This window comes from Oryza brachyantha, chromosome 6 (assembly GCF_000231095.2).
Source record: "Oryza brachyantha chromosome 6, ObraRS2, whole genome shotgun sequence".
Taxonomy (NCBI): domain Eukaryota; kingdom Viridiplantae; phylum Streptophyta; class Magnoliopsida; order Poales; family Poaceae; genus Oryza; species Oryza brachyantha.
This window is the reverse complement of record NC_023168.2, coordinates 20,502,460-20,516,955: the sequence shown is the minus strand read 5'-3', so window position 1 is coordinate 20,516,955 and position 14,496 is coordinate 20,502,460. Positions and strand designations below refer to the sequence as shown.

Below are 14,496 nucleotides of genomic sequence, written 5' to 3'. Positions count from 1 at the left end.
TAATTTGCTGTCCATTTTAAGTTTCTTTTCTTTTCTTTTTGGCTAGCTTGCACGAACATTTGCACATGAGGCACACGAGTCCGCGTCGCTGATTGCATCTTCTTCTTCAGCAAATGCGGCATCTGCCGCCGGGGATGAAAAGATCACCTGTTGCTCTTCAGAAGTTCTCTCGGTGATACACTGAACCTGCTAAAAACATGGCATAATTTTTCAAGAACAGGAATCCTGATCCAGGGGAAATAATTCTGCAGATCAGACCATCTTGCATGAGCTAACTTCCTCACTTTCCTTTTTTGCACACATGACTGGTTGCAGAAAACCACAGCATGGCACAGTGGCACCATATTCAATTCCAGCCACATATAAAATTTAAACTTTCTAATTTCCGTCTATGCCGTACTGAAGTCAATCAAGTCATCACCAAATTTAAACAGTTTTCGTGGAAGTGATATCGTTGCCGACCGTTTCAGACTGACAGAGCTAGAGACCAAAGATGTGTCGCTTTCAGGGACTTATCATGCTTGGCTACTTTGGAGGCTTTTTTTCCTACGGCCGGCTGCTTGTGAGCTCCAGCATTAATAGGCAATGTGAATTGATCGTTGTCCCGGTCTCTGTCGTAGCATGGCAAGAAAGAAACATGATGGACAAAATCGATTCAGTTTTGTTATATTTTAATTTTTGTGAAAACACTCTTGGCATGCACTTCCACAAGTTCATTACCCCCAACTCTTGCATTATGTTGCAGCCACGTGTGTATGAACAAAGAAATTAATAATATTGTCGTGGAATATGTTCCTTTTAAATTCAGGGGCGAGTGCTTCGCACCTGGTCACTTGTTTTTGTCCCATTTTTACACAGCAAGAATAAAATCTGTAAAATCTTCTTTTTTTTACTGTCGTGTATTCCATTTACCACGCGGTTATTAATTCCCCCAAGAATGCCAAGCCAGTAGTTAAAAATGTTGTTGGTTTTACAACACGCTAGTGCTATTACAATAGCTAATTAGCTACCAATATGCATTTACCATTTAATCCGAAGATGCCCTTCTGCACCGGGTAACTTTACCAGTAGTTAACAATGCCAGCCAACAGTTAAAATCTCTGGGTAGGATTTTACTGTTAAGGTGGTGTTTAGTTCTTTAGTCCTAGAACTAAAAATTAGTCTCTAGACTAAAATCTTTAATCTGTACTGTTTAGTTAAAGAGACTAAAAGAGACTAAAAATATATCATATTTAGAAATTTTTGTTAGGGGACAGGTGTAAAAGAAAGTTTTAGTTCCAATAAGTACCTATGGAAGGGACTAATAGACTAATACAATTTTAGTCTATTTTAGTCCCTCTTTAGATACTAAGGGAGACTAAAGTGGAGTGACTAATGTATTAGTCATCTAAACCAAACAAGGCCTAAGTATTATCATTAATATAAGTTACATCGATTGTTGATTTATAAATTTTACTACTAGTCCTACTAATTAATTAAGATGGTAGTATAAATATAATATACTTTATTATATTAGAAAAGATTAACGATCCAGATTGATTTAATACTACCAATTTGAGAGTTGCACACCATGGCAAAACCTCTCCTGTCCACCGGGAGAAGAATTTGAGAACGTGTGTATAAGGCTGGCTTCAAATATAACATTTTCCCGACCTCCACTGTCTAGTTATTCACGCGCAGACTTCCCAAATTACTAAGCGTTGTGTTTTTTAAAAAATAATTTTATAGAAACATTGCTTTAAAAATTCCTAATAGTAATCCACTTTTAAGTTTTTTTAACTAATACTTTCTCCTGTAAAATAATTGTCATTTATGACAAGATTTAGTCAAACTTCTAATTTTGACCATAGATAATTTGTTAGATTATTAGTTTAAATAATAAATAAATGATATATATAGATTCTATTCGAAAAGTACTATTGTAATATCATAAATTTATTTGATTTTATAAATTTATTTTAACACAAATGACTTGAAATAATTTTAGAAGTTTAACTAATTCTTATCCTAAATGACAAACATTTCTGATGAGGGGTAGTTAATTAATCATACACTAATCCACATTCCGTTTTGCGTGAAGAGAATTGCTTGATGCAAATGGAGGTTTAATAAGCTTTTGTTTTGGATATTATCATGGTCTTAAAGATGTAACAGAAAATCAATTTTACCGTCTTTTAGATTTTACCGTCTTTTTAGAAAGTACCATTAGGTATCATATCCTCTAATATAAAATTTAATACCTATAGATATATTTTGAGTGTAAATTTTGGTACCTAGAGATACTTTCTCAAATATGATAAAATTCTCAATAACATAATTACTAATTTTAACTGTAAATATTTATAGTCATGAACATCGCTACAATGAACTCTTTAAATGTCTAACGATAAATATATTCCCAGCACTATTTTTTATTTATTTTTGTCTAATGATAAATATATTCCCAGCACTAATTAATTGATGGTAGCAGAAAAGAATTCACTAAGTAGTCTAATTTTCCTTTCTAAAGTTAACCACATACCATAAATCAGTGATCCAATAAAATTCCAACATCTAAAATGGTCCACATATTCATCATTTCAAAGACTATCGGCTGGTAACAAAATTAAGTTACACAAAAATCATGGTAATTAATACTATCAAATTGACATGTATATAAATGAATTTTTATACATAAAATCTATGACCGTTTTCAAATCTGATATTAGGATAGCTCAATGAAATTAAATATTTTTTCAGAATCAAAGTATTTGAAAGTTTCATAAGCATGTCAGTGCTTTATATATAGTCTGATGATTGATGAATATCCCACAACATCAAATTTGAATTCTGCATAGATGTGAACATCATAGCCTTTACGATTTCACTATGGATATAAACATGTACACAAAGTTGAAAAAAGAAATATAGGAATGCCTACTTCGAATTTGAAAGTGTGGTAAATGCGATTGTTTTATTAATTATTTTCTTAACAGGCTTCAACATTTCCTAGTAGCAGGTATAGGGATATTCGATCTCTTTCCATTTATGTGATTTATTTCCTACCTCCAATTAGGTAACAAGAGGAATCCTAACCATTAATTGGATCAACATGAAATGGATGGTCCAAAATAATCTTTGTAGCACTGGCAAAATAAACATGTTACAATATTACGAGAATACTTATCGAGACAAATTAAATCTACAGATGCATGTCTAGTCTTTTTTAAAAAAAATTATTGATGTTCAAAGTTTATAAGAATTGATTTCAAATATATATAAAACAACACGTTTTTCATAGGAAGTGCACGATATTCCTGTCCTGTTCTGACGATGAATCCTTCCAACCAAAAAAAAAGATTATAGGCTTGTTTAGGGAGCTTTTCTCAGCCGTAGTTTTTCCTAAAAGTTGTTCTGCCAGAAGCTGCCTCAAACGGTTCACAGTTTCTAAAAAATGAACTAATAATTCAGAAACTGGAGAAGCTGGGTTTAGAAGCTTTTTTTTAATTCTCAGAAGCTGACTACCAAGCAGTTGCTTTTCAGAATATAAAGCTCCCCAAACAGGTCCTATATATCATTTGTGGCACAACTAGGCATGCACTTGCGTATCGTCAGTGAACCACATGTGTGTTATTATCAGTGTGTTTTTCGTGCAAACACTCGTCTAGCTAGTAAATTAGGCTTGCTAACATCAAGCTCAAAACAAATTATTGGCACTTGCCCCAATTCCACTACTGCATCTTGCATTAAATTGCACCTTAAAATGTACAGATATTCTTGTGCTTGCACTAAAAAAATTGAAAATGGTCCTTTTTGATTCACCCTTAGCTAATTAAGTAATTCGTACGTGACCACTAAAAAAGCAAAGGATTTTACTATCATATACTCCCTCCATATTTTTATGTATGACACCGTTGACTTTTAGAATTTATGTTTGATCATTCGTCTTATTCAAAATTTATATTCAAATATGCAAAATTATAATGCATAATTAAAGTTTCTATAATGATAAATCATATTATAACAAATAATTAATAATTATATAAATTTTTTGAATAAGACGAATGATCAAACGTGACCTAAAAGTCAACGGCGTCATATAAAAAATATGGAAGGAGTATAACATTGATACATTTAGCACGGGCGTGGTCTATAAAAAGTAGAGGAGTTTACTATGATATACTACTACATTTAGCACGGGCGTTATTAACACAAATTGGTAATTAAATTGTCGTCAGTTTCACAAAACACTACTAAATATAGCATCTGATGCTGGAGAACAAGAAACCGCCCTTGCTAGCAGCTAGGAGCTACCTAGGTAAGCTTCTTAGGCCGCGTTCGGCTCTCTCCATACTAACCTTATATTTGTTCGTTTTTATACCTGCACGTTTTTCACACTATTAAACGAAATATTTTTTATAAATTTTTTTATTAATTTTTTTAAAATATATATATATTAATTTATTTTATAATTTTTTATAATTAATCATATACTAATTTATCTTTCCTACCAGATAACTAACCCTGCTTCCTCTCGTGTCGAGCACGGCCTTAAAATTGGCTAGCTTCCGTCCATCTTTTTCAGTCAAAATGACACATTTACTCAGTTTTTTTAATCAGTAGCTATACCCATACATGTTGGTAATTAATTAATTCACCTCCGTACACAAGCAAACGCCTGCACTGTTCTCCCCATAATTATCTTAACCGCACGCAGTGTTTTTTCTTCTTCAATTTACACAAGAAACCGACCTTTTTGTCACCTATAAAGCTAGCATACATACGCATCCTTCTTCCTAACCCGGCCACTTCGTCTTCTCCATTGCAAACATCTTCTGCTACCTTCTTCTTCTTCTACATAGAATACTACAAGAAGAGCTATGTTGTATAGCTCTAGTAGCATGGAAGGGGAGGATCTAGGTGCATGGCTTGGTCTTGGGATTGGCGGCGGCTGCGCATACGGCGGCGACCGGTCGCCGGTGCAGCTGTTCTCGCAGCATGTTAAGGAGGAGACGACGGCGAGGGGATGTGAACGAGCTTCTGGGAGCAGGCTCAAGGGAGAGAAAGGTGCGAGGCTGAGGATGGTGATGAGGAACGGCGGCGATGGTAGCCGCTCGCGTGGTGGCCTGAGTCTCAGCGACGGCGGCGGCAGCGGCAGCGGCAGCGGTAGCGATGGCGGCGGCACGAGGAAGAAGCTGCAGCTCACCAAGGAGCAGACAACCTTGCTTGAGGACAGCTTCCGTGTCCACAACATTCTTTCTCATGTATGTATCTATGATCTATCTCTATTCTTTGTTACTTAATCTACTTTTCCAATGGATTCATGAATGATCGATCCATGTGGTTAAGAAACTGATTGCTTGATCAAATACGATGAGTCGTTTATGCTTCTTCTAGAGCTTGAATGATGAGCATATCGTCGTATGGTTGTTGCATGCACGACAGGCTCAGAAGCACGAGCTCGCACGGCAGCTGAAACTGAAGCCGAGACAGGTCGAGGTGTGGTTCCAAAACAGAAGAGCCAGGTTTGTACAACTGATAACTGATAAATTTATATTATACGCATCAATTAACTGATCGTAATCAGCTTGCTTTGGTGATCACAAATTAAACTTCTTTTTTGTTGTGATATTGTTTCCTGGAAGCTGATCGACCTCTCTGTGCAAATCAATCAAACGCAGAACGAAGCTGAAGCAGACGGAGGTGGACTGCGAGCTCCTGAAGCGATGCTGCGAGAGCCTGACCGACGAGAACCAGCGGCTCAAGCACGAGCTCATGGAGCTACAGAGGCTAGCTTCGGCGGCGGCGGCCGCCGGCTCACAGCTCTACGTCCAGTTCCCGAGGGCGGCGATGGTGAACGTCTGCCCGTCCTGCGAGAAGGTCACCGAGATGGCCAAGAGCTCCTCCAGCTATAGCTCTTAATTAATTAATCAATTAATTAGCTAGAACATATATAATTTTCGATGCTACTTAGATTAATTACTCGAAGTTTGAACACAACGCCTGAAGAATGCATGGTTGATGCGATGATCAGCATCGATCCTTTAGATTGGAAGCTTCAGGTTATCGATCGACTTCGTGTAGATCAATCAACTAGGTGTGTGCCAAATAACTTGATTTGACGCCCTTATGTAATTAAGGTTTTTATGAGTATATATCGGACTTGTTGCTGCAATTGATCAGTTATAAACAGATGAGGAGCTTTGGAGAAGGTAACAAGCTCTGTCAGATGAGAGAATGTTACTGGTTAGAGATAAACCATGCATTATATTGCTTGATCCAGTGATCACAACACCAGTATTTTTTTTGTTCTTATTGAAGGGAAATGATAGATAAATGAGGCTATTTTAATCTCAGTCATAGCAAAGTTTGCTAATTAATCTGCGATCACTGAGTATTCCAGACCTGAGACCTCGTATAGTCGTATGCATGGGACCTTTTCTCATGTAGGACTATTTGTTTCATGTTTCCTTTTTCTCCATCCCGATTGTTTAAGGAATCAGCTGATTTGCTAACATGCACAGCAGCTTAATTATTTGAAATGACCAGTTCTGAATTCATTGTAGTGTTTTAAGATAATAAAAATGGTATCTTTTAGCATTCTTGAAAAGTTATCTAGATATTTTCGTAAGTACTGTAAAATTTATTTAATAGAAATAGTTTACATCTCTGTTTCCTACCGGCAGGCACGCAAACAATATGTATTAGTGCTAAAAAGGAAAAGGGACAAACCACATCTATTCTACATAAAGCAATTTTTTAGGTACTTCGTCATCTAAAGAAGAACATAACAGGAAAAAACTTAACCAATTCTAAGAGTGAAACATCACTGTAGTCTTTGGACTTAGGTCATAATGTCAACAGACAATGAAGAGTAGGCCAATTGTTTGAGATAGCGTGTTGTATGCTTCATTTTACGATCCTTTTCAAGAGAAAAGAATTTGATACTCATCAATATTTTAATAGATAATACCATTATTTTTTTTACATATGTTTGACTATTTATTTTATTAAAAATTATGTAAATATGTAAAATAAGTTATAATTAAAATATATTTGATAAAAAATCTAATCAAAACAAAATAAGTGCTAATTACATTTTTTAATAAAAAATATTAAGCATATGTTAAAAATCAACGACATCATCTATTAAAATACAAAATAGTACCAGATTTGCTCGGAAAATTTATCCTCGGGTATCCATCGCTGACGAGTGTGAGCACTAAAAAAAATTTGCCTTTTGAGAGGAGAGTACTTTGCAAACTTATTAAATGGACTCACAAAAATGATCGTCATCTGTGAACGTGTGCGGCCCAAGTACTAGCGGTAGACAGCTGCATGTCCAGCCCAGCCCAGCCCAGCCCACAAAAGTGTAGTGGTGAAGTGGTGATCAGTCGGTTTCTCAAGTCATTATTGTGTAATTTTGGCCATGTGGGAATTCAGATCTGCTGGCAGTGGAAGAAGACTGAACCGCAAGCAAAAACCAGCATGTCAAGAACTCTAAAACAGAATATACAAAATGATTTTTTTTTTTACAATCACCCTGGAAATCACTTGTTCAAACGAGAACAGAGTTATGAGTAAAACTGTTATGTACGTTTTCTTAACGATATAGAAGTTAATGTTGTAAAATAAAATTTAGTAAAAGACTTAAAATCAACATCAAATTTAAGGTTAAAAATCTAAATTTTAGTAAATTTTAGTTTATAAGTAGAAGCATAAGCGAAAATATATAGGCGTGGGTAGAGATGGTGGTCCATGGTGAATTAATATGGCTTACACGTGAGTCGTGGCCACCATCAAACGGTAAGCTACCGGTTCGATAATATGTTATATTAAAACAATAATAAATAGAGTTGTATACAAAGCATTTAAGGGAAAGATACTGCATTCCAACAGCAATATATGAATATTGGATTAAAATTTGAAATGCTACGTTTCTTAAATTCCATCGTAACGAACAGGCATTCAAGTAGTAATATTTGATGTCATCATCAACCAGTAAAAAATTTGGAAAAGAATCCCACAGACCACTAGTTACCCTGTTCTCTTTCCATCCTATCTTTTTTGTTTACGTTAATTAGATTCATACCATTATAAATTGCGAGTTTTAAAATATGTTATTACTATTTGACTAATTGTAAGTATGTCATTATAATTTTAGAATTATTTAAGATATAATATTAGAAAAAATTAAAACCAAATTGCCCTTTGCGCTTACAAATGGTACGATGAACAAAAGAGGGCAATATGGTCCAATTTTTTTAAAAATGCACCGAAAGGGTATAGAGGGGTGTACTTCGAATAGTTCTAAAATTATAATAACATCCTTATAATTAGTTGAATAGTAATGATATATTTTAAAACTGACAAATTTATAATGACATGGATATAATTAACCCTTTGTTTTATGCTTATGTTTTATATGCTATATTTGAATTTTTAACCTTAAATTTAGAGTTGATTTTAGGATTTTTTTATCAAAGTTTATTTTTCAGTATTAGCTTTTAGATCACTAACGATACGTATATAAAAGTTTTATTCATAACTTATTTTCACTTCCAAATATAATTTTTGGCTTTTCCGAAAGCCAACGGTCTTAAAATAAACGCTCTCTTTTAGTTTAAATTTCTTTTTTGCTTAAATATGAACCCGAAGATAGCACCTACCTTTCACGGTTTCCGTGTACCGAACTTCCACACGGATGCATTTGCTTCACTCCGAGTAAGGCCTTGTTTATTTCCCAAAAATTTTTAGGAGAAAGATCGTATCGACGCGTATAGTCATATATTTAAAGTATTAAAAATGGTCTAATTACAAAATAAATTTTAGATCACTGTTGGTCATGCACTAATTAGACTTAAAAGATTCGTGTCATAATTTCTCCCATAACTGTGTAATTAGTTTTAATTTTTATCAATATTTAATGCTCCATGTTTTTAGAAAATGATTTTGGGAAGTAAACAGTGCGTAAAACAAAATCAAACGAAACAACGGCGCAGGCAACTTCTTGGATTTATTGCCATTTGTTCAGAAAGCAAATAGGAGAGAGCAACAAATTAGTTGGGCTTACAGCTTGCACGGCCCATAAAGCCCATTAAGTCCCATTGTGCCGAGAACATTTTACACTGGGCCCTGAGTATTTCTCCTAGTGCCGAGGTGGTCCACGAGCTTTTGAAGCGCGGCGTGGGCTCCCTCGTCGCCGTCGCAGCCCATGAACACCTCCGCGACGTCCGCCGGCGTCACCTGCACCTCCTCCAGTAGCCTCGCCGCCTCGCCCATCAGCTCCTCGCAAGCGCGCGCCAACGCCACGTCGCGGTGCTCACCGTCGTCGACGAGGTAGTTCGCGGCCAGCACCCGCAGCGCCGGGGCCTTGCAGTAGCCGAGCTCGATCTTGCGGTCCATCCGGCCGGGGCGGAGGAGCGCCGGGTCGAGCCTGTCCATGTGGTTGGTAGTGAACACCACGAGCCGCTCCCCGACGCACGATGACCAGAGGCCGTCGACGAAGTTGAGCACGCCGGAGAGGCTGATCGTCTCCCGTTGCATGGCCGCCTCGACCGCCGGTGGGAGAAAAGCGAGTGACGGGTGTGGCATCGGCTCGTCGTCTGTGGAGACCGGCGCGCGTGTCCGGTCGAACAGGCCGAGGGAGCAGTCCACGTCCTCTACGACGATGACCGACTTGGGACGCGTCGAGGCCAGCAGCCTCCGGAGATCGAAGTTGGACATCACCGTGGTGAGCTCCAGGTCGTAGATGTCGAACTCGAGGAGGTTGGCGATGGCGGCGACGAGGCTAGTCTTGCCGGTGCCGGGCGGGCCGTGGAGAAGGTAGCCGCGCTTCCACGCGCGGCCGGCGCGCGTGTAGTGCTCTCGCCGGCGCACGAACCGGAGCAGGTCCGCACGGATGGCGTCGCGCAGCTCCGGGTCGATGGCGAGCGTGTCGAACGTGGACGGGTGCGAGAACGCGTGCGCCTTCCACAGTATCTGGTGGTCGTCCATGCCGCCGCCGACGCCGCCGCAGAAGCCCGAGTTGTTGGTGTAGAGCTTCCTCTCCCGCATCTTCGCGCGCAGCGCCGCCGCCTCCTCGAGAACGAACGGGATGTACGCGTCGCGCACGACGTCGCGGTCGCGGCGCCGGAACTCGAGCCGAAGGCACCGCTGGCGAGCTCCGCCGATCGGGATCGGGTGATGCACGAACCCGCGGGGGGCGGCGCCGGAGAAGCTTCCACCGTACGACGAGCTCCCGGTCCCGTTGAGCTGCGACGTCCACAGCACCCGGACGCCACGGAAGGTGTCCCCGGTGGCGTGGGAGTCCGGCAGCGAGGCCACGGCGGCCGGCGCGCCGTGCGTCTTGTGCAGGTGCATCGCGGGCGCCACGGCGAGGCAGCGCGCGCCGAGGTAGAGCTGCGCCGCGTCGTACAGCTCGTTTGGCACGCCGTTGGCGTCGGTCTCATGGATGATGATGGCGTCGCACGGCGGCACGAAGGCGGCGGTGGCGCGTGCCAGCAGCGCGCGCAGCAGGCCGTGCGCCTCCGGCGGGAGGAAGTCGCGCACCGCCGTGCGCACCAGCACGGCGGTGGCGAAGAGCGAGCCGAGCGAGCCCCACGTCAGCTTCAGAGGCGCCCCCATTGAACCTCTGCGCGGCGCTGCTAGCTTCGTCTGCTCGAACGCGAATTGCACTGATCAATCGAATCGCCATGGCCAAGGGCTATATAGCGAGCGAGCGAGCTCGAGGCACGGCAATGGAGTCGGTATGGCAACCGACCTAAATGGCGGCAATAATTTGGCGCGAGTTCGGGTTGGCAACAATTATCAAACGCATCGGAGATTTCGACGTTTTGTCCAGACTTGACCGAACTAATGCGTCCTTTGGCCTCCTGTTTGTGACATGCTTGCCATGTTGCCACTTCTGTTCGTCAGTGGATAGATGGGACAGAGCGAGAAAGAGAATAAAAAAACACAGGATATCGTTTCAAGATTCCTAGGCAGAATTTTCAACTTGTATTCTCGTATTTTCGCTTTTATCTATACTACTTTTCGTTTTTATCTATATTTATAAGTAAAATTTAAATTTTTATATTTAAATTTAGAGATGATTTTAAAGTTTTTTTATCAAAGTTTATTTTTCAGCCTTAACTTTTAGATCTTTAATAATACATACATAAAATTTTTATTCATAAATTACTTTTCATTTGTAAACATGATGTTTGGCTATGAAAAGGCTAAAAAATCACCCCGATAAATCTAGACATGGTTTTATATGACATGCCAGCCTACTCCACAGTGACGCATTGTTCCTATTGGAAACATGGGTTGCAAGGTGGTGGATACACCTCATATTTTCACTTCTATTTATACTTATAAGCCAGAATTTAAATTTTTAATCTTATATTTAAAGTTAATTTTGGAGTTTTTTCATAATTTTTTTGTTTAGTGTTGTCTTTTATATTGCTAGGAATATGTATATAAAAGTTTCTTTTATAAATATGTCAAAAAAAATCAAACAATCACCACATAGTGTCTAACCCTCCTCCGATGGTAAATGGATGTTTTGGATTTAGTGTGTGTTCTTTCCATGTATTTTTCTCAGATTTTTAATTGTTTTTACACGCACGTTTTTGAACAGTTAAACGACGTGTCTTTTATTAAAAAAATTATATAGAAGTTCATGAGGTCATATTTCTAAAGCAAAATTTTAAACTGTAATTATTTCTATTGTTTATAATATTAAATAACTATCACAAATATCATAAAATCTCCTGTCTTCCAGAAAAAAAGAACATAGACACGAGTGCGGATGCCGAGACCTGTAGGGATGTTAGCGTGTTGCTGAGACCTGTAGGGATGTTCGAGGGAGGATAGGATCAAGTGAAAAGCTGAGATATGTTCAAGATTCCTAGTCACAACTTTCAACTGACTGAAGATGCTAAGGGGTTGTTTAGTTGACAAAAATTTTTACTAAAGGGATCACATCGAACGTTTGACCGGATATTGGATGAGGTTTTCGGACACAAATGGAAAAACAAATTTCAGATTCCGCCTGGAAACCGTGAGACGAATCTTTTGAGTCTAATTAATCTGTCATTAGCACATGTTGGTTACTGTAGCACTTATAGCTAATCATGTCCTAATTAGGCTCAAAAGATTCGTCTCACGATTTTCTCCGTAACTGTGTAATTAGATTAAATCTTCATGTATATTTAATGTTTTATTTATATGTTTAAAGATTCGATGTGATGTTTTTGGAAATTTTTCTAGTAACTAAACAAGGCCTAAGGGATTCCATGCCAGTCTACTTTACGGTGAATTGGTGATGGATGACTGATGAGTGATCATTTCGATTGGATAATGGATTCTCCATTTTGAGGGTCTAAATCGAAGTAGTATCCATCTTAAGTGCATTTTTACAAGGCAATGTCTACCCTCCGATAAGAAATCGACAGCTCAGATCAACCCTTACAAGGACGCTGCTACTGTTAAAATTTGGTGCAGCAAATCATACACAGGCCGTGTTCAGTTATAGGTTGGTTAATCGGCATGGAAAACATAAAATAAATTAGTATATGATTAATTAATTATTAGTTAAAAATTGAAAAATAGATTGATATGATTTTTTGTACATAGAAATTTTTTGTATTTAGTAAGAGGAGGAGAACGAACGGGGCCAGAGTTAGAATAGCTATTTTTCTTCATAGTATTGTGTGACTTTTATTACCGAGCTGCTGGTACTTCTCTACGTTGCTATAGAGTACACGTGCTTGTCCGTGTTTATCAATTTTTTACAACCCTATACGCCGAGATTTTTTCCATTACTAATACGAATCAATATGACCGTCGTCGTATTGTGTTTAAAAATATCTAATGATTAGCCTACTGCTATACAAAGCCACTCTGAAAGGCCATGCTCGCATTCATTAGGGCCTAGCAAAGGGAGGATGGTTGCCTGTCACATCATCAAATGTTGATGGTATCATGTGGTTGTCATTTTATGGAGAGGAGAGATAGTTATCTTGTGCCTATCATTTACTAGGACGTTATTTTTTTGTGATTGATCCTTCCTTAATTTTATGCCCCTAGGTATTAAAATGGTGGGACCCTTATAATCCAAATCCTTGTTATAGTCACATGAAATAGGGTTGAAAGTGATGTTCCTTAACTTGGAAATGCAGTGGCATTTTCATCCTCACCTTGTAAAAAACTTTCATAATTAGCACATTAGCACACCACGTTCCTTGACCCATTGACATAGGAATTGTGATTGATTGTGTACCATTTAATTGACTATGTATGCCAAGTAAACACTCTAAAATTTAATTCTCTCCTGGTAGATCCTCATATGTGAACGAGCAATTAGTAAACCTTTGCAAACTCCAACCTTGAAAGATTTGGGAGAGCATCATATGAGCAAAAGGTACAAGGATCCTATATAATCCTAATAAGGACAGGAGCTTTAGTAGTTGCATCCTTTATCCACCGTTTGATTAAGACAATCAACGATAAAATGTAAGATCATAATCATAATCAATATTTTGTGATGAACAATTGGCTTGTAAATTGATAGAATTTGGTTTGGAAACAGTGATAGTGTTGGTGTCGGTGTGTGTAACTAATGTGGGTCAGGTTGTGATATCTGTGCCTAGAAACAGTTGATTTGTCTCTATGTGTGCAGGTGACTTGAGGTCAACTGTGGTCAATGGCGAGGACCATAACTAGGTTCAAGAAGAAACCAAGGTCTGGATGGTCGGGATGTCATGTGACATGGTTGGACTAGAGTCGTGATCTTTGGAGATCAATATCGGTCAACGACGGTGGGATCGTGACTAGGCTCAGGGAGGAGCTAAAGTCCGGACGATCAGAGAATACCGGGTGACGATGTTGAATACGAGGTGACACATGGTGAAGGAACACTGTGTGGGATGAAATCGTAACTGGATTCACATATTGTGGGTGTAAGTGCCAAAAAAAATCGTTCGGAATTAAATCGGAGTTGGAAAAGGAGACGAGTACGTTATGCTACATTAATCCGAGTTGTAACTGTAGCGTGGCGTACCGTAGCATGCATGGGTCCTGTCCGTTGTAGCCGTACGTGTCCAGGTCGGAGTCTGTTCGTTGTAGCGTTCGAGGCCGGATTTGGTTACGGCTGGTCATGCGGGTGCGTTCGTCCGAGAATTCCAATAGAAATTGGATTAATTAGCGTTTATTTGGATCCTATTCTTATTCAGAGATAGGTTTATTTTTGTTATAAATAGATACCGAGGGTATGTTTTTGGTGTGCTTTTGTGAGATTTAGAATTAAAAAATTAGAGTTTAGAATAATCGTTGATTCTAGATCGATAATTTTGATAGAGCGTTGTTGGTACGCTTTGTAAATTATAGTTGATGCAATAAAGTCAAGATCATTAAATCTACGGTTTTGGCTTTCATCTACAAGTGATTTTCTGGATTCGCTGGTGACTTTCTGGATTTCGATGATTTGATTGACGGCACATAAGCGACGCGATCAAGGTAGTGGTGGCACAG

The 14,496-nt window shown here is 39.1% G+C and overlaps 2 protein-coding genes across 2 annotated transcripts; one reads left to right on the top strand and one right to left on the bottom strand.

Moving 5' to 3' along the window:
* Positions 1-4,868: 4,868 nt before the first annotated feature.
* On the top strand, positions 4,869-6,222 carry LOC102700721 (homeobox-leucine zipper protein HOX18-like). Its single transcript, XM_006657227.3, has 3 exons — positions 4,869-5,243; positions 5,425-5,504; positions 5,661-6,222. The coding sequence occupies exons 1-3, from the start codon at positions 4,881-4,883 to the stop codon at positions 5,899-5,901; spliced, it is 684 nt and encodes a 227-aa protein (XP_006657290.3). The 5' UTR covers positions 4,869-4,880; the 3' UTR covers positions 5,902-6,222.
* Positions 6,223-8,980: 2,758 nt separating this feature from the next.
* On the bottom strand, positions 8,981-10,605 carry LOC102700442 (AAA-ATPase At3g50940-like). Its single transcript, XM_040525568.1, has one exon. The coding sequence runs from the start codon at positions 10,603-10,605 to the stop codon at positions 9,103-9,105; it is 1,503 nt and encodes a 500-aa protein (XP_040381502.1). The 3' UTR covers positions 8,981-9,102.
* Positions 10,606-14,496: the final 3,891 nt, after the last annotated feature.

Bases quoted from the DNA above. Each gene is read 5' to 3' on its own strand.
- LOC102700721 (XM_006657227.3), top strand. From the start codon at position 4,881: ATGGAAGGGGAGGATCTAGGTGCATGGCTTGGTCTTGGGATTGGCGGC. The intron at 5,244-5,424 runs GTATGTATCTAT...CATGCACGACAG, and splicing joins TCCACAACATTCTTTCTCAT to GCTCAGAAGCACGAGCTCGC. The intron at 5,505-5,660 runs GTTTGTACAACT...AATCAAACGCAG, and splicing joins TTCCAAAACAGAAGAGCCAG to AACGAAGCTGAAGCAGACGG.
- LOC102700442 (XM_040525568.1), bottom strand. From the start codon at position 10,605: ATGGGGGCGCCTCTGAAGCTGACGTGGGGCTCGCTCGGCTCGCTCTTC.